We start from the raw sequence: 20,947 nt of genomic DNA on the forward strand, positions 1-20,947 counted from the left end.
CCCCGCCCCCCCCCCATACATACACATGTGTGAAAGAGACACTTGAGCGCACCTGAGCTCAGTCTTAATCTCATCATAATCCGCCTGGGACTGCAGCCTGGCCTCTAGTTTCTGAAAGACACACAGCATATGAGATATGGGCAGATGGACACACAGGCAGATGACATGCCCGGCCAATGGTAACCCCATGCCTACCTCAACAGCCTGCACCTTATAGGCCAGCTGGCGCTCCAGCTCTGCGATGCGAGTGGCTGAGGCCTCCTGCACTTCCTGAAGCGTGAACTGGAGTCGCTGGACGTTCTCCAGCAGGCGGAGGATCTCCCGGTCCTTGGCGACCAGGGTGGTCTCCAGGTTGGGCTGAGAGCTGCCTGATAGCTTGTTCTCCTGGGAGGGCTGGGCGCAGAGAGGAGCAGATAGAGGGAATGCCCTCGTTCATAACAGGCGGTACATGACCCCAGCTCCTCCATGCAACCCCGAGTCCTGCTCCCTGAGGGGCTGACGGAGGCCACAGCTGGCAGTGCCGGCTCAGCGGGGTGCAAGCAGCGGGCGCTGTGTGGCTGGGGTCTGAGCCATCCCCTCCCCTCTCATGTTATGTGCGGCGGGGGTCCATCTTACTGTGTTTACTGCCTCTGTCAGGCGTCCCTGCCTAGGGGAGTCGCTGCTGACTCCAGCCAGCTGTTCCCGCAGCCTGTCTACCTCCCTCTGTGCTGCCTCTGCTCTCTGAAATCAGACCCCTCCCCATGTTATCCACATGTAGTTCTTAAGGCCCCCCAGCGCACTGGGGGTGCGTGGCTCTGGCCCTTCAAGCCCAGCTTTCATGCTACCTTACCTCATAAGTGCTTTATTGAACTTATTAGGGTGCTAATTAACCTCAAATGGTGTTTGGAGCATAGATCAGGCAAATAATTAGAATATAATCCAAAATAGCAGAGTACCTTACACATAGTCAAAAACCAACAGCCCATAATATACTAACAAAACAAGCTCCATTCTTTCAGCCAGCACAGTGATGGCATCACCTTGGTGGGATGAAGAAGGATGTGGACGAGAAGCTGTAAGAAGAGTAATCTGCCTTGCTATGGGGGGGGTCACTAATTAGCAGTCAATTTAGACGTTCATCTGGCGATGGACGGCAAGGGGAGGAAGGGACGTAACGGCCCTGACCAGCCACTGCCTCCCTCACCAAGAAAGGGCCAGGGGCTTTGCCATTTCAAACGTGGGGGGGAGGGCTCATGGGGACTGACTGACTTTGTTGGTACAATTAAAAAACGTGAAGGTGCTCTTTGCCGTCACGGCAAATGACCCCCCCACTCCTCCTTGGGGTAGACAGTGAGTGGGTGTGGTGTGTTCTTCATCACGCTGTGTGAATGTACCCTCAGCTCAATGAGATCAGCTTTATTACTTTGGAGAAGGTCAAAGGTCACCCCCCCACCACTCACCTGATTGGCCTTTTCCAGGTTGGTCATGACCCGACCGATTTCCTTGGCCCTGAAAACAGGAGCACAGGCTTAGTCAGTAGCGGAGCATGTTGTCATGGTTACAGTCACTATGGGTCCCCAGATGTGACGGCCCATGTGTAACACAGGGATAACCCAGAGCACCTTGGACAAGACCTCTGGAAGGAGCCAAGCAGGGCTTTCGCTCAGGACTACGAAGGCTTGGGGAAAAACATGACAGCAGTAAGGATGTAGAGGGCTGTGCACTGGGCAGAGCACTGAGAGATGGATACCGGCACCATCCATCCATCCATCCATCCATCCATCCATTCAGGAGATGCCAGTCAATCATTGGTCACAGAGCAGGGGGATAACCTGAATGGGACACCAACACCTCACCCCCCATTACAACCCATGGCTAATTAATCAAATCAGCTGCTCAGGCCTCAGTAATTCATTACTGCTGTTCACTTCCCCTTAAAGAAGCCAGTAGCAGCTGTTTCCAATGGGGGGGGGGGGGGGTTGTAATCGATGACTCAAATAACAAACAGCCACACTGCGACCCCACTCCCAATCCCCACCTCCTGCAAAGTTCCAGTCCGAAATGAAATCACTACAGTCGGCACATTACCCAGCATGCCCTGCAGGTAGGGGTAGGGATGCCCCAGGGCTGAACACCCCGCCCCCACGCCCCCACAGGGAAGGGGAGACAACAGGTGGGCCGTTTGGATTTAATGAACTCGCACGGTACCGAAAAATGTATCGTATTGATTAGCTGCCCTAACGCCAGAGTCAAAGGAGACAAATGAGAGCTATTAGCCTGGGTGGAGTGGAGGCGGGGGGACCAGAGGAAACATGGGGGGGGGGCAGGGTGGAGGTCTCCATGGTCCCCATTAATCATGAGCGTCCCCGCCTGTCTGATGGAACTGCCACGATTGCGAAGGACAGGAAGCAGGCGAGTCACCCCAACTAGAGCATGAGTACTAACACAGTATCTGAATACTCTTAGGAAGAGGGGCACACTCATTGTGAGTACTAACACAGTATCTGAATACTCTTAGGAAGAGGGGCACACTCATTGTGAGTACTAACACAGTATCTGAATACTCTTAGGAAGAGGGGCACACTCATTGTGAGTACTAACACAGTGTCTGAATACTTGGGGGACACTCAGTATGAGTACTAACATTGTGTCTGAAGACTCAGGGGAGGGGGTGCACTCATTGCGAGTACTAAAAGTATCCAAATTCTTGATGGGGGGGGGGCTCACACTGAGTACAAACACTGTTTTAATATTCGAGGGCACACACAGTATGAGTACTAACACTGTGTCTGAATCCTTGGGGTGGGAGTACTGGTTTATGTACAAATGTTTTTAATGTAAGTACTTAGAGTGTCTGAATACTCTAGCATAAAAAAGAGTGAGTACAAACATTGTTAGCATTAGCATCATTACTGAATATTGATTTCTTAAAGTATGATTAACTGCTCTGGAGCACTCCATCACCATGACAAAAAAGAGTCTAAAAACTCCAGAGAATATCTGAGTTAGTTTTGTGTTTGCAAAACAGCTCAGTATGAACCCTAGTGCTGTATGCCAGAGGGAGGTGAGGGGCACACTAAAGATTCTTTGTGGGCGGGGGGGGGGGGGGGTTGGCACATTAACGTACATTTGCTATTTACCATTGGTGTGAATCAATGTGACCGTGTGAATCTGCACGTGCGTGCGTACAGATCAGTGGCTAGCTGCAGGTGAATGTTTGGGTGTGTCTATCTATTCCACTAAAAGCATGCCTATCGTGACATCCTCATTCCATTGCCTGCCCTTTGTGGCCTGCAGGTGGTGCTGACCTGACATTAAGACAGCAAGGAGGCGAGCGGCAATTCTTACTTGGACGCCATCTCCTCATCGTATTTACACTGCAGGTCCAGCAGCTCTGTCTGCGTGCTGCTGAGCGCTGCGGGTGGCACGGGGGAAACACATTAAGAAGGACACTGCCCACTGCTGCCCCGTACCTCCAAGGAATACAGAAATCTCACCTGCTCGAAGCATCTGGGTCCGGTCTTCTGCGTCCCTGAGCCTGACAGCCAGAGTGCTGGGACTGCCATCAGTGTTCCTGCATGGAGGGAGGGAGGGACACGAAGACAGACAGCCACAGAGACGAATGGACACAGGGACAGACAGAGAGACAAATAAACAGGCACAGAGACAGCCAGATAGGCAAAGAATCACAGAGAGACAGACAGGCACAGAGAGACAGATACAGAGAGAGACAAACACACAGACAAGCAGAAACGCAGAGACAGACAGACACATAAAGACACAGTCAGACAGACACACAGACAAGCAGAAACGCAGAGACAGACAGACACATAAAGACACAGTCAGACAGACACACAGACAAGCAGAAACGCAGAGACAGACAGACACATAAAGACACAGTAAGACAGACACACAGACAAGCAGAAACGCAGAGACAGACAGACACATAAAGACACAGTCAGAAAGACACACAGACAAGCAGAAACGCAGAGACAGACAGACACATAAAGACACAGTCAGACAGACACACAGACAAGCAGAAACGCAGAGACAGACAGACACATAAAGACACAGTCAGACAGACACACAGACAAGCAGAAACGCAGAGACAGACAGACACATAAAGACACAGTCAGACAGACACACAGACAAGCAGAAACGCAGAGACAGACAGACACATAAAGACACAGTCAGACAGACACACAGACAAGCAGAAACGCAGACAGACAGACACATAGACACAGTAAGACAGACACACAGACAAGCAGAAACGCAGAGACAGACAGACACATAAAGACACAGTAAGACAGACACACAGACAAGCAGAAACGCAGACAGACAGACACATAGACACAGTCAGACAGACACACAGACAAGCAGAAACGCAGAGACAGACAGACACATAAAGACACAGTCAGACAGACACACAGACAAGCAGAAACACAGAGACAGACAGACACATAAAGACACAGTCAGACAGACACACAGACAAGCAGAAACGCAGAGACAGACAGACACATAAAGACACAGTCAGACAGACACACAGACAAGCAGAAACACAGAGACAGACAGACACATAAGACACAGTCAGACAGACACACAGACATTTCATCAGCACACACAGGGATGCACATACTGTACCAGGCAGATACACCCAGAATCCCCGCCCTGCCCCCCCTTACATACCCCTGTAGGAGTGACACTGTGCCACTGTGGGGGCTGCTGCTGTGTCTCTTGGGGGGTAGAGCCCCCCCTGCCACTGGGCCGTCCTCCGTGTTGCCTGCATGTGGGGGTGGAAGGTGATTCTAGCTGTCTTTAGAATTTTAAATTATACTCCGAGCAATGCCTTTGAAAAACAGGCAAGGAGTTTCTTCAAAAACCAACAGGATGCTTAGTGTGAGACTGGAAAAACATGATGGTCTGAAATTTATACACATTTATATAATGTAGAGGTAAATGGTTTTTGTTAACAAAAAAAAAACTCAGTTTGAGTTTCAAACTGAATTTGAGATTTGAGAGAGAAGGGGAGCAGAGGGTGAGACCGGGGGGGTTTAAGGGCGTCTAGCTTGTCCTGCAAAGCCAAACAGGGAAGACCGTCACCTGTCTTGGTGGGGGCCTCTAGGTGACCTTTGCGGTGCCTGCTGAGCTCCCGAAGTAGCGGGTGGGCAGTGGCACCGGAGCTCTGCAGCGAGTGCAGCTTCTCCTCCAGGGTGTGAGTGGCCTCTAGCAGGAGGGCGGGATCTGGGCAGACAGACAGGCAGACAGACAGACAGGCAGACAGGGGCAGTAAGCGTGCGCTGTGGGAAATGCTGCGTTATATCAATTAAAGGCACCAGTGTGTCACAGCAGCCATGGCGGTATTTACACACACAGCATCGGTTCCAAACCCTTCATCTGGGAACGGATACCAACTCCACACCCACTCTCTCCAGTTTGCTGGAACAATATACTGTACAGAATGTCAAGAAGAAGGTATACTTGTGATGCCAAGTAAACTTTGCATGGAAATCAGGATGCGGATGATTTAAGGGAGTAAGCCCGGTGTGTGTGTGTGGGGGGGTCATCAGCAGCACGCGAGGCTCAGACTCCCCCCTGAGCCACCAGGCGCGACTCACTGCGCCCAAGACGAGCTCGCAGAAGCGCAGGAGTTTAAAAGAGGAGGAAAAAACAATAAAGAAAAAACAAGAAAGTTGTCTTCTGAGGAGAAAGGGGGGGGGATTCTTCAGCAGAGAGCGGGGGCTGCTTAACAATGCAAGCGCAGCACCGGCGCCCCCAAGGGGCCAACTAGAAGCCTGTTTCTTTGCTAACGAGTCTCCTCTGTATCATTTGATCATTTAAATTATTATGCCAGCGATTCTCAGGGGGGAGACTGCACACTCGACATCACAGGGCTGTTTTTAATCTCCCCCCCCACCCCCTTCCCTCGCTCCCTCTCTCTCTCTTCCTCCTCCCTCTCATTCTCTTGCTCCCTCGCTCTCGCCCAGCACCTGCCTGCCGTCACCAGAGGAGGTGACTTGTGGTAGCAAAGTGAGGTGCGACGCGGCGCTCTGGGGAGCCGCCTGACAGGGCGCTGGGGGGGGGGGGGGGGGGGGGGGCGGGTAGGTGGATGGGGGGGGGGTCTGTGCACAAGCCCGTCAGAAGTCAAACAGAAGAAGAAAATCGTTACTTTACTCCACCAACTTTAGTGTGTCTTTTTTTTATAACTTTCATCTGGCTTTTTTTGCCTGCTGCATGTATCAGGAGTGCCAGCCCCCCCCTCACCCCACACACTCCCCCCCCCCCCCCCCGCCTTCAGGTGCCAGGCTCTCCCTCTTAAGGGAGTTTGAAGACAACTTCAGACTTCAAAAAGCAAACAGAAAGAGGCAGTTCATGCCCGGAACAATGCAAGAGGAGCGTGAGAGAGAAACAACATCATGTGGTTTGCTGGGTGAGATTCAGGGTCACTGTGGCCCCTGCTGGCCGCCCCCAGGAGACAGACACACACACACACACACACACACACACGACCACACACACGTGTCATGTGTGTGACCACACAGTCATGTAATAATATCTTTTTGGGGACCGCTCATTCTTTTCAATGGGAAAAATGCTAACGCTAAATATGTCGACCTTAACCCCTACCCAGCTCTAACTGTAACTATAAGTAACTAAGCAAAATATCAGAGTATTTGCATTTTTAATTTTTTCATTGCATTCACGAATTTTTTAAAAATAAAGTTTTCCCTTATGGGGACCAAAGGGAAAAACGACGAACGACGAACTAGGTGGAAAGCTACGGGCAGCTAAAACTGTTTGCAGGGGTTCATATATCACAGCAGCTAAAACTGTTTGCACGGGTCCATACTGTATCTCACAGGAATCATCGGCACGATTCTGGAGCTGCCTCATTTTAAAATGAGACCGCTATAGTCCCCCTTTTGTTAAAAAACATTATGGAAAATGGGATAAGTGAGATTTTAAACAAGAACCCAGTGTCAAAGCTGCAGGAAATCAAAAGGCCAGGCCTATGGCCACCGCTGATTGTGAACAGGACTTGGGTTCAGGAGACTTTCCAATATTTCCGCGTTTTTTATAAGTGTTCCAAAATTTGTGAAATAGTACTTAATACTAGTCTTTTCACTATCAAGTGTGTCCAGGTCTCGAAGGAGAGAAGATGGTGTTAAAACTTAATGTTTCATATGGTGAAGGTGTTAAGCACTTGAAAGATATAGTTTGAAGATTTACACAAATCTATCAAATGACTTAATTTTTTAGAAGTTTTAGAGTTATTAGATGAAGAAATCTGACAAAGAAATGTAAATTCAATATTAACTACAAATCCCATAATGCCATGCTGGTTTTTCCATTTAAACAGAACATTAGCAGATGGGATATGTGAAAAGAAGAATTTCGATGTACTTGTGCACCTGGCAAATGAAGCATTGTTTCATTTTATCAGTGTGTAACTTGATGGGAATTTTACCTTCAGACAAAACAGATGCAAAGGCCTGTGTGAGCTTAGCTGTCCGTACCTTTACATATTGAAGCATGTTTGGTAATGAGCTGGGTGAAAGTTTATTTGGTTCCCTTAAAAGGTTTTGACTAAAGGTCCATCCACTACAGGAAATCTTAACCAGTATCTGGTTAAATACTACTTCTTATCATTTTGTTGTATTTGCCCATCTTTCATGTACATTGAAAAGTTTAATTTGTGACTGTAAGATCACGCGGAATGCACGCAGAAGCAGATGCTCGTTTGTTCCTGAGGGGATAAGAATTGCCGTCGTAGTGGGCCAATGGGAAACTTATTTTGCTTTTTTGTTTATTTTTTTTGTTTATTTTGCTATTTTTTTCTTTAAGTAAAAACACATTTTTGAGATTTCAGCCTGCAAGCAAGTCTCCAGTTTTATTTTGTTGCTCAAGTCATATTTACCCACAGACTCAATTCACCATCACCCACCTCTCCTATCATTACACTCCCCGCTTGGTCAGAACACCGGAAGCCAGACTGTCATCGCTGCTGTGTTGTACCTGGGCCAGAACCACATCACATCACCCACATACCAGAACACAGCACAGAGTGACCTGACAGGAGGGTCCTGGGCCTGAACCACATCACATCACCCACATACCAGAACACAACACAGAGTGCCCTGACAGGAGGGTCCTGGGCCTGAACCACATCACATCACCCACATACCAGAACACAGCACAGAGTACCCTGACAGGAGGGCCCTGGGCCTGAACCACATCACATCACCAACATACCAGAACACAGCACAGAGTGCCCTGACAGGAGGGACCTGGGCCTGAACCACATCACATCACCAACATACCAGAACACAGCACAGAGTGACCTGACAGGAGGGCCCTGGGCCTGAACCACATCACATCAGCACAGAGTGTCCTGACAGGAGGGTCCTGGGCCTGAACCACATCACATCAGCACAGAATGACCTGACAGGAGGGTCCTGGGCCTGAACCACATCACATCACCCACATACCAGAACACAGCACAGAGTACCCTGACAGGAGGGTGCTGGGCCTGAACCACATCACATCACCAACATACCAGAACACAGCACAGAGTGACTTGACAGGAGGGCCCTGGGCCTGAACCACATCACATCACCCACATACCAGAACACAGCACAGAGTGCCCTGACAGGAGGGTCCTGGGCCTGAACCACATCACATCACCCACATACCAGAACACAGCACAGAGTGCCCTGACAGGAGGGTCCTGCGCCTGAACCACATCACATCACCCACATACCAGAACACAGCACAGAGTGCCCTGACAGGAGGGTCCTGCGCCTGAACCACATCACATCACCCACATACCAGAACACAGCACAGAGTGCCCTGACAGGAGGGTCCTGCGCCTGAACCACATCACATCACCCACATACCAGAACACAGCACAGAGTGCCCTGACAGGAGGGTCCTGTGCCTGAACCACATCACATCACCCACATACCAGAACACAGCACAGAGTGCCCTGACAGGAGGGTCCTGCGCCTGAACCACATCACATCACCCACATACCAGAACACAGCACAGAGTGACCTGACAGGAGGGTCCTGCGCCTGAACCACATCACATCACCCACATACCAGAACACAGCACAGAGTGACCTGACAGGAGGGCCCTGGGCCTGAACCACATCACATCACCCACATACCAGAACACAGCACAGAGTGACCTGACAGGAGGGCCCTGGGCCTGAACCACATCACATCACCCACATACCAGAACACAGCACAGAGTGACCTGACAGGAGGGCCCTGGGCCTGAACCACATCACATCACCCACATACCAGAACACAGCACAGAGTGACCTGACAGGAGGGTCCTGCGCCTGAACCACATCACATCACCCACATACCAGAACACAGCACAGAGTACCCTGACAGGAGGGCCCTGGGCCTGAACCACATCACATCACCCACATACCAGAACACAGCACAGAGTGCTCTGACAGGAGGGTCCTGGGCCTGACTTGTCCACTGGAATTACTGAGTTGGAATTTAGTGATCAGTGGTCATTGTTGACACACCACAGCACACAATGCACAACAACAAAATGTGTCCTCTGCATTTAGCCCATATCTGACAATGTGACATTGCAGGGGGCAGCTAATTCAGCACCCGGGGAGCAGTGCGTGGGGGCGGTACCTTGCTCAGGGTACCTCAGTGCTGCCTTGCTGGTCAGGGATTCTAACCTGCAGTCTTTCAATTACAAGTACGCTTCCCTGACCATTAAGCCACCACTGCCCCCAGTGTACAGGAAGCAGCGCCTGGGCAGTGACAGAGGCATGCCACGGACAAGCAAAAACAGACATGAACAAACGACTGAATGCTTCAGTCAGGCTGCACTGGGGATCGAGGAAGATGCTCATAGCAGAGAAACAGCCCAGAACCACAAACAAGAGAAAAGGCTCAAAACGGCAAACCAGAGAAACAGCCTGGAACCACAGACCAGAGAAACAGCCCGGAACCACAGACCAGAGAAACAGCCCGGAACCACAGACCAGAGAAACAGCCCGGAACCACAGACCAGAGAAACAGCCCGGAACCACAGACCAGAGAAACACCCCGAAACCACAAACCTGAGAAACAGCCCAGAACCACAAACCAGAGAAACAGCCCAGAACCACAAACCAGAGAAACAGCCCAGAACCACAAATCAGAGAAACAGCCCAGAACCACAAACCAGAGAAACAGCCCAGAACCACAAACTAGAGAAACAGGGCAAGACAACAAACTAGAACCTGAGCCCATCTGACAAACAGCCATAATCAGTAATCTGCAGGTGTTACATCCAAAGTCGATCTACGCACTGGACATTTGCAGTGATGCTGAAGGTCCTTCCCTCCATCTGCCCTCGTTGCTGATCTCCCCCCACCTGACAACCACCCCCCCACACTCTCCAAGCCTTCCAGCCCTGAGCTGCAGTTTCTGAGCAAGCGGGGATCTTGCAGCGACCCCCAAAGGTCTCGCACCCCCAAAATGGGCCATCCACTCACAGCTCATGGGACGGGCAAAGGAGCCCCTGAAGGCTGTGTTTGGGCCACTTTGGGTGGGGAAGTCATTAGCTGGCCCCAGCTCAGTGGGGCCCCCCATTAGCGTCCCCCCCCCACAATTACACTCTGACATAATTAACCCAGCAAGCCCATTAGCTGAGCACAGGGCCGCCATAATTATTTGTTGTGTGCATGCAAATGAGCCCAGCTGTGCTGCCGTCGCACAATATGTGTAACTAATTCATTTACAAGGCTGGGCCTCAACTTCTTTATTCAATGTATTCAACCATTTTTTTCAGCATGTGATCCAACAATGAGAAAACGCCCTGTGTTTGTGATCTGATCCTTAACTCACTCTGAACCGCAGTTTACTCTGAAAAGCCCAGAGAATAAGAATTCCTTCTCAGCTCTAGGTCATTATTTGCCTTCCTTTCATGACTGACCTGTGGTGTGGATGCATCCTATTCTGGTTCTTCTCTTGTTACATTAATGCTGTTGCTGGACAAATGCTTTCAGCTAAAAGTGCTTCACCTGTTTCGAATAAAGCCAGAGATTCGCTGAAGGAACTCAGGGCAAATACCAGCAAGAAAAGAGACCTACCAAACCAGCCAGCGACCTTCACTTGGTGCCTCCCCCCGCAGCCATCACAGAAACAGACGGCGCCCTCCCCAGCCTCTGCGGTGCCTGCGACAGGCCCTGACGGTCACATGGTGAATACCGGGGTCACTGTTTCAGTAAGGGAGGGGGTGGAGTGCTTGTAACTCCTGCTCCCTTTGCGAAGGCCTGCCGTATTGTAGGTGTATTTCTTCAAAGGATCCGAGCGAAGGCGATTTCCCAGTGAAAGGCTTTGAAAAACACTTCACACGCTTCTTGAGTAATAGGAATTCTTTGCTTTCTCCAAGTTGCCACTTGACATTCAGTTGGATAATAGAATCCCCCCCCCCTGCACTCCGGGGAGGGTAACTTGAGAGAAATGCGGCGGCTGCCTAACTGCGTCTGTTTGCGCTGTAATGAAACGCTCGGCGGCAGACATGCGTGTGCGGTACTGAGCCACGCGGATCTGCAGAGCGGCGAAGGACAGCGGCGAGGCCACACCTGGGTATGTGTCACCCTGAGAAGAGGCGAGCAAAATGCAGGCAGAACACTGAGAATAGCCATGAGGACCCGGGGATCAAGGCGCGAAAGGCACTCAGAGGGGCTGGCGCTCAGAGGAAAACGAAAGACCCACTGCCATAGAAAGAGGAGCACTCAGCAAGTCCCAGGGCGACTGTGTGTCCATCTGTCTGGGTGTGTATGTGTGTGACAGACAGTGAGCAGACAGACACACACACACTGACAGATAGGGAGACAGACAGACACAGACTCACACACACACACAGACAGACAGGTAAGCATACAGGCAGACACACACCAACAGATACACAGACTGACAGACAGACACACACACAGACAGACACATACACACATGCACACACACAGACAGGCAGACAGACACACAGGCAGACAGACACAGAGACACACAGGCAGACAGACACAGACAGACAGACAGACACACAGACAGGCAGACAGACACACAGGCAGACAGACACAGACAGACAGACAGGCAGACACACACACACACACACACACACCGGGGTCTTTCCCTCCATCGGAGCCCCTCGGAGAGCCTGGGTTCCTTTATGAACATTATGCATTATTAAACACCTCCAGCATCTCCTGGGCCTCTGCTTATTACTGCTCTTATTAATCACTTGTCCTGGAACACACAGTGCTTTCATTTTACATCAGGCCTGCCGCCCTAAACATGTGCTTTACTTCACATTTACGCTCCCGCCAAGGGAAGGTGCAGCTTGCCTCCTCCTCAAACAACCTCCCCCCCCCCACACCCCAGTTAAAAAGTGACACCTCCGAACCTAGGCAAGCAAAGAGCTACGTCCAACATGCTGCCACGCAGACGAGCCCTGTCCCTCAGTGATGACGGCAGCAGCGGGGTGGGGGCCAGTTCACCATCAGGTTGGGGCTACTTACAGGTCAGGTGGTCTTGCAGGCGTTATCCTGCGTTCAGTAATCTCTCTCCGAGTGGGAACTCGAATGAAAACTTCATGAAAAACTTCACTTCCCGTTGGGAACATGCCTCCTTTCTGACGCTGAAGTCGGACAAAATTTTGTTGTTAAATATTTTTATAAATATAAATGTAATCGCATATGGTCGATTTAGAGAATACCATATCATGAGCGTAAACAGTATCCTGGCAGGCAATGTCAGATTTTTACCAGACTTGTTAGTGTCTTTTGTTTGTAGTCTGTTTGCTTCTCGAAAAAAGAATATCGCTATGGATTTATTAAAATATTATAAAGCTTTCTTCTTGTTTGTTCGTCTCTCGGAAAAAATAATCTCACTCCAAATCTGCTAAAATATAAAGGAACAACACACAACAGCGTGTTCATGGAGGCAGCCATGTTCGTTCCGCGATGTGTGTAGCTCGAACGGGACACTGGCTGACGTCATGCGCCTCAGAATTTCCGACTTCCGAGAGATAATCGAATGCAGGATTATTCACACTCAGCCAGAGGGGGTGTTTATACTGCACCTCCCACTGCCTTAATCAGTGTCCCACCCAGCTCCTGTCAGACGGACCTGAAACCAACACAGAATTGCCCGTGACCATTGACCTGCGCTGCTGCCAGACATTTGCAGAGGTCAGGTAACTAAAAACCTGTGAGACACTGTAACCACATCAGGGAAAAGCAGTGACTCAGTGAGAGACCGTGACGGCATTGGGGAGGAGTGGTGACCCGATGAGAGACCGTAACCACATAAAGGAGAAGTAGTGACCCTGAGAGAGACCATAACTGCGTCGGGGAGGTGCGGTGACCCCGAGAGAGACCATAACCGCATAGAGGAGAAGTGGTGACCCTGTGAGAGACCGTAACTGCATCAGGTATGAACATATGAACATTACCTGTGAGCTGTGACCTGTGACCACCACCCCTGCCCACCAGCTCTTTACACTGTAGGTTTTTTAAAGGTGATATCATGTTATACAAGGTCTTGTGGTAAATGACTTTTCATGTCAGGTGAACTTCTGGAACAGTCCAAACCTCAATGAAAAGCAATGCCATATCTATCACACAGGCACACAGACACCAGCACACTAACTTCTCTCTGTATTACATCTCCCACACCTGCTCTGATCATGGCCATTTACAGTAGTATTCCATAATCACAGAGCCTCGGACAGCTTAAAATAATTGCTGAGTTAACGGTAAAAGGGAAAAAAACAAAAAAACATAACGGGGGGGGGGGGGGGGGGTAAAGCGATCAAGCACTGAGGATTTTCTGTTGACATCAGCCAAAGTAGCAGAAGAGCAGGGAGGGACCCTAAATGTCCCCCTCTTGGCTGGTCCCACATGGTAGCAGCATCTTGTAGTACCAGGTAAGGCAGACATGTGGTGCTATTTCACCTTTGGGTGCAGCATCATCTGGTTACGGTGTCTGAATAATCATCAGCCAATGGGAGGAGTTTATCTGTGCCTCCTTTGACAGAGGAGTCTGAACTATGGGTTTTGGGGACTCTTCCACACCAGAGCAATGCATAGTGACAACAGCATTAAGAGTAATGAGCCAGGCAATCATTAAAATAGTAAGATCAGTTTAGAGAAGCTTCAGAAAGCAAAAAGCCAGCAATAATTGGCTAAAACTGGCCAAAACCAGCTACAGCCAGTCTAAACTAAGCAAAACCAGCTACGGCCAGTCTAAAGTAAGCAAAGCCAGCTACGGCCAGTCTAAACTAAGCAAAACCAGCTACGGTCAGTCTAAACTAAGAAAAACCAGCTACGTCAAGTTGAAACTAAGCTAAACCAGCTACGGCCAGTCTAAACTAAGCTAAACCAGCTACGGCCAGTCTAAAGTAAGAAAAACCAGCTACGGCCAGTTTAAAACTAAGCAAAACTGCCCACAATGAAAAATTTTTGCAGGCTTCAGTACCATGCAGATCGAAATAGTGGTATCTCAACAAAACCACTCCTATTTTTTAATTTTGTACTACCATTGGTTTTAGTTTGGATGGTGGTTCAGGGTAATTCCCCTGAAATTCAATACATTTTATATATTGTTTGTCAAATTAACTGCTGAGCAAATGTACCCCAAACAGTGCCGATATAGGTTGTAAAACTTTATTCTTCTTACTAGTGAATCAAATCTTCATAAGCACTCAGCCAAGGTATACAGTAAAGGAGTCTTACATCATTTTCAGATGAATTGTAGGAACTTAACCCCAAACTCTACAGCCAATGTGATGGCTTGAGAAGAAAGTGCTCCTTGGTCCCATGTAGCTGAGTGCTCCTGTTTGTTAATACATAATGCTGAAGTAGCTGCTTTATTTAAAGAGTGAGGGAGAAGAGGGGCGACACCAGAAGAGTTCCACCATCACCATGTCCGTGTGTCATCCTGCGGCCGTCTCCCATAACCCTAACCCCCATGAAGAAGAGAGGATGTGATGTCATCCTGCGGCCGTCTCCCATAACCCTAACCCCCATGAAGAAGAGAGGATGTGATGTCATCCTGCGGCCATCTCCCATAACTCTAACCCCCATGAAGAAGAGAGGATGTGATGTCATCCTGCGGCCGTCTCCCATAACCCTAACCCCCATGAAGAAGAGAGGATGTGATGTCATCCTGCGGCCGTCTCCCATAACCCTAACCCCCATGAAGAAGAGAGGATGTGATGTCATCCTGCGGCCGTCTCCCATAACTCTAACCCCCATGAAGAAGAGAGGATGTGATGTCATCCTGCGGCCGTCTCCCATAACCCTAACCCTAACCCCGCCACAGCAGTTAAGAGAAAAAGGCGGAGCTATCCTCCTCACCACCGAAAGCTGGTGCTGCCTATTTAAGCCTGTAAATAAGAAAGTGCCCCCACAACCACAGGTCCTGCCCCCAAGAAGACAAACAAGGCGGCAAACCCACTTCAGATGAGCTCAGCAGCCCCCCCGATTCACCCCTCTGAGGGTGTCTCACCTGGGGCTTCAATCAGCTGTTTGTAGACTCCAAGGAAGGCTGACTCTGCCTCTTTGCTCCGCTTATTAAGTGCTACCACCTGGAAGAGAGAAAGAGTGTTATAAAGCAGGTGGGGGGGGGGGGGGATGTAGACACAAATGCATTCAGGGATATAAAGAATAACACTGTATCTGAGAGGAGTAAGAAGGAGCCGTTCATCTTAGCTACAGCTATACTCTGACATCGTGGTGTGATGGCGTTACTCACAATAACACTGTATCTGAGAGGAGTAAGAAGGAGCCGTTCATCTTAGCTACAGCTATACTCTGACATCGTGCTGTGATGGCGTTACTCACAATAACACTGTATCTGAGAGGAGTAAGAAGGAGCCGTTCATCTTAGCTACAGCTATACTCTGACATCGTGCTGTGACGGCGTTACTCACAATAACACTGTATCTGAGAGGAGTAAGAAGGAGCCGTTCATCTTAGCTACAGCTATACTCTGACATCGTGCTGTGATGGCGTTACTCACAATAACACTGTATCTGAGAGGAGTAAGAAGGAGCCGTTCATCTTAGCTACAGCTATACTCTGACATCGTGGTGTGATGGCGTTACTCACAATAACACTGTATCTGAGAGGAGTAAGAAGGAGCCGTTCATCTTAGCTACAGCTATACTCTGACATCGTGCTGTGATGGCGTTACTCACAATAACACTGTATCTGAGAGGAGTAAGAAGGAGCCGTTCATCTTAGCTACAGCTATACTCTGAAATCGTGGTGTGATGGCGTTACTCACAATAACACTGTAAGAAGGGGTCACTCATTTTAAGTTAAGCTATACTCCAAATGACATTTCAGCATGACAGTGTTACTCCAGAATAACACTGTATTTGAGAAGAGTAAGAAGGAGCTGCTCATTTTACCTGTAGCTTTACTCTGACATCACAGCGTGACTGTTACTCCTGAATAACACTGTATCTGTGATGACTAAGAAGGACCCACTCACCCTAACCCTAACCCACTCGTTTTAACTGGGCCAGCGTGACAACATTACTCCAAAATAACACCATATCCAATTGCCATGCAGATGAAGTGACAAGGAGGCCCTCCCTGTTCCTGTCCCCAGCTCTGCCCCCCCCAACTCTGCGGGTTCCAAAAACCAATTAACAATTCATTAGGAGAGACATAAGAAGCAAATGAGCTGCCACCTGGCCCTGTCAACGGGGCAGCTGTGATGGTGGTGCATAGCAGCCCCCTGCCGTGTGGCCCGAAAGCAGAGTGCAGACGGTGCCCCCATCAGCTGACGCAGGTACACACCCGCACCTCACCCCACCTCACTTGCCCGCTCTATCCGCTAAAAGCATTTCCCTGTTCCTGCTTCGTACCAGCTGCCGGGTCAGACGGAAGAATGCAGCAGTCTTGCTTTGAGCATGCGCAGTTAGGATCCGCCCCGATCCCCTATGGAGAATAAGGCAGGAAAATAGAATGGAGGAATAGATGAAGGAATAACACGAAGAGATGCAGGAGTCCAAGAAGGACAACACTAACCTACCTAAACTAGTCGCCTGCAGGTAGGCAAGTGGCATAGTACTTAATATAGGCCTCACCCAAATGCCAGACAGTGCTTAATTCCAGCAAGACCCGCTCCAAACTGCTGCCATTTCAAAGGGGGGACTCCCCGCTACTCGCACCCCCGGTCCCTGATTTCCAGGCTCCATCCCAGACAAGAGTCCACAAAGACAACCCTGCAAGCTACGATAATGACCTTTGTACCTTCCAATGTGGCAGATAGGTGGAGAGGACTGAGATGTGTGGGGGGGCAGGATCAGGTTTAGGGAAATGTCAGAAAGATGGCCAAACGCCCCCCTTACACACCCAGGCTTGGTGCACGGCCAGTGGCGTGTCACGCATACATCTCCGCGGGGGACTCAGACAATTGATTTCATTTCACCACCACTGATTCCAGTGATCGATTGCTTGCCTGTGTGTTCGTTTGCATTTGCATGTGTGCATGTGTGTGAGAGCCCGACACACTGAGAGCACGTTTTACAGACCCACACAGCCAGTCAGCCCCTCTAGGCCGAACAACCTGATCAAGACAGGAGATGGGAAATTAACAAGCAAGGGACAGACACCCGAAAATGCCATGCAGAACCAGCATCGATTAGCTTCATTAGCACCCCCTGTCTTGGCAGAATTACCAAACCAGAGTGGGCCCCATCATGATCAAAGCGATGGTGGGAGCATCATTAAACATGGGGATTAAAGAGAAGCGTGGACAATGCAAGCTCACTGTTCAACGAGACTAAAGGCTATTCTAAAAGCTGCCTGTTATACAGTATGTTAAAGTGAAATGCTTTATTTTCACGGGCAATGCTTCTTATCAAAAACTACAACAGCAAACAAACAGAAGTCACAAAGTGAATAAAGAAAAAAAGCAGGTCACTTTGTTTCAGCACAGCCTGAAAATCAAGCAGGGAGCCCAGTTCTGGCTTCTCCAAATGCTAGCGGAGAATGTCCTTCTGTTTTGGTCTTCTATACTGGCACAAATTTCTATTCAAAACTATAATATTTACTTTCAGACCAACAGCTGTTTCACAATTGGGTTCAAAAAGATAAAACTCTTCAAATAACACTGGAAAAGCACATCCTGATCCTTAACAGAGACAACATGACTTTTATCCAAGCAACACCTGCACAGTATTTCCTGGTAACGCACAGGCTGACAGGTACAGTATATCAGAGTAGACGGCGAGAGCTCATACTGGCTGAGAAAGAGCTTCAACCCCAACTCCCTGACCAAAAACTACACTCCTGCATGTCCTGAACATCACTCCTGCATGTCCCGAACCTAATTCCTGCACATCCCAAACCTAATTCCTGTACATCCAAACCCTCATTCCTGCATGCCCTGAACATCACTCCTGCATGTCCCAAAACCTCACTCCACATCCCAAACCTAATTCCTGCACATCCCAAACCTAATTCCTGTACATCCAAACCCTCATTCCTGCATGCCCTGAACATCACTCCTGCATGTCCCAAAACCTCACTCCACATCCCAAACCTAATTCCTGCACATCCCAAACCTAATTCCTGTACGTCCAAACCCTCATTCCTGCATGCCCTGAACATAACTCTTGCATGTCCCAAAAGCTCACTCCTCCACATCCCGAACCTAATTCCTGCACATCCCAAACATCATTCTTGCACTTCCGAAAACTCACTTCTGCACGTATCCAACATCACTCCTGCATGTCCCCAACCTCACTTCTGCATGTCCCAAAACTCATTTGTACATGTCCAGAACTTCACTCCTACATGTACAAAAAACCTCACTTCTTGCATGTCCCAAACCTCTCTCCTGCACATCCTGAACCTTACTCCTGCACTTCCCAAAACCTCACTGCCACACATCCCGAACTCCACTTCCTGTGTGTCCCGGACCTCACTCCTGCACATCCCGAAACCTCCTGCACATCCCAAACCTCACTGCTGTATGTCCTGAACCTCACTCCCGCACATCCCAAACCTCATTGCTGTATGTCCTGAACCTCACTCCCACACATCCCAAACCTCACTGCTGTACAGTATGTCCTGAACCTCACTCCCGCACAATTCAAATCTCACTTCAGCATAACCCGAACCTCACACCCTGATGTTATGAACCCCCATGCCCAGCTCTCCCGAACCTCATTCCTGTATGTCCCATACCTCACCCTCATTTCCTGAACCTCACTCTTGTATGTCCCATACCTCACACCCTCTTTTCCTGAACCTCACTCTTGTATGTCCCATACCTCACACCCTCATTTCCTGAACCACACTCCAGTATGTACAAAACCTCACACCCTCATGTCCTGAACCTCACACCCATCTGTCCCAATGCTCACTCCCACACATTCCAAATCTACGTGCCTCTGACAGCTGTAAGCCCAGGGCTGCTCAGATGTGGATGTGTGATGCTAAACCAGCTAATTCCCCTTTACTTTTAACACCCAATCCCTCATCAGTTTCATTTTAAAAGCCATTTTCTCACCGCCTCTGTGGGAACCTGGGGCATTAACTCATCTAATATGACATAAAACTCACCTTTTGGAGAACCCATCACAATAGAGGGGCTTTTTAAATAAGTTACCCTGATGTGAATTAGAGATTTCCATGGAGATCCAATGCTCTGAAACTGCACAATATCTCCCGACCAGTAGGGGGCAAACATAGCCTTCATGGTCTTCTGTGCTCCAGAAGAATGCTGTTTAGCCCCACCTTCCTGCCCCACTTTCATAGCACATGTCGTGGTATCACAGTCAACACGTCTCATTGTGTCAGGAATGCTTCCTGCTTATGTTCATTTCGCTTTGTGTCCATTGCTGATTTCACATGCAAGGACTGAGGGGCTGGATCTGAAGGCAGAGCTTTCCAGAAGCTACAAAACACACAAAACAAAAAAAAAAACTCACCAAAGACACCAAACCATGAACATCAGGATCTGGAGACACCATGGCAGAGAGAAGATTTGGAACATGCCGCTGGAAAGCGTTCTTGGACCTTGGAAAGGGGGTACCTGGGTACACCAGCTGGCATCTTTATGTATGTATGTGCCACCTTCTCACACCTGAGAGGAGGACTGGACAGCTGCAGCGATCCCCTCACACACACAGCTGGCTGGGGCAGGGGCTTCACTGGCTGCTGCTTGTCACACACACAGCTGGCTGGGGCAGGGGCTTCACTGGCTGCTGCTTGTCACGCACACAGCTGGCTGGGGCAGGGGCTTCACTGGCTGCTGCTTGTCATCTGCACAGTGCAGCCCGGATGGCCTGACTGAGTGGGGAGCTTAGCAGGCTGGCAAAAGCATTTAGGGTAGATGAGAATGGGGGCTTCCAATGTGACCATGGAGAGCAAGGGGGGTGGGGGGAGGTGCAGCTTATGTAACGGACCATGCAGTGTAATTTTGATGGGAATTCGTACAGTCCTGATTCAGTGGGTGTATATCACACAATCCCAGTAAAAGCCTTCAGTTTCTCCAACAAAAACTAATAGTGTGTTGTGACAGGGTGCCATTTCCACATGCTGACTGGGATCCTGGACTGAACACAGGCTGGCATAGAGCACCCCCGGGAGTGCTGGCACACGCTGAGGCGGGGCGAGGGGGGTTCAAGAATTAAAAAGTGTAAAAATGGGACCAATGGGAAAAGCCGTCTGCCTTAAGAGAGCCACACAAGCTGATGAATTATTTGTTCGTAGGGATCAATCAATATGGCAGTGTGCTGCCTGTAAGTGAATTCTGCCCGACACTTATGGGAAGGTCTGCTATCACAGGGCTGATGTGTAAATGTCTTCCCCCCCTCTCTGAATGTTGTCTTAGTAAGACATCAAGCTCCGGGCCCAAGCTATGCCATCCCACTTCCCTGTCGCGACTTCAGCACCATTATTTTTAAACCTCTCTTCCTTTTCCTC

At 49.5% G+C, this 20,947-nt stretch overlaps 1 protein-coding gene across 1 annotated transcript in view; it reads right to left on the reverse strand.

The window, feature by feature from the left end:
• Positions 1 to 20,947, reverse strand: part of cux2b (cut-like homeobox 2b) — a 126,600-nt gene that overhangs the window by 19,041 nt on the left and 86,612 nt on the right. The window contains 9 exon segments of the mRNA XM_049001679.1: positions 53 to 111; positions 196 to 393; positions 616 to 720; positions 1,440 to 1,488; positions 3,328 to 3,394; positions 3,477 to 3,553; positions 4,666 to 4,759; positions 5,080 to 5,220; positions 15,507 to 15,585. Coding sequence (XP_048857636.1) covers positions 53 to 111; positions 196 to 393; positions 616 to 720; positions 1,440 to 1,488; positions 3,328 to 3,394; positions 3,477 to 3,553; positions 4,666 to 4,759; positions 5,080 to 5,220; positions 15,507 to 15,585 — 869 coding nt within the window.

The sequence above is a fragment of the Brienomyrus brachyistius genome, chromosome 2, assembly GCF_023856365.1.
Source record: "Brienomyrus brachyistius isolate T26 chromosome 2, BBRACH_0.4, whole genome shotgun sequence".
Classification (NCBI taxonomy): domain Eukaryota; kingdom Metazoa; phylum Chordata; class Actinopteri; order Osteoglossiformes; family Mormyridae; genus Brienomyrus; species Brienomyrus brachyistius.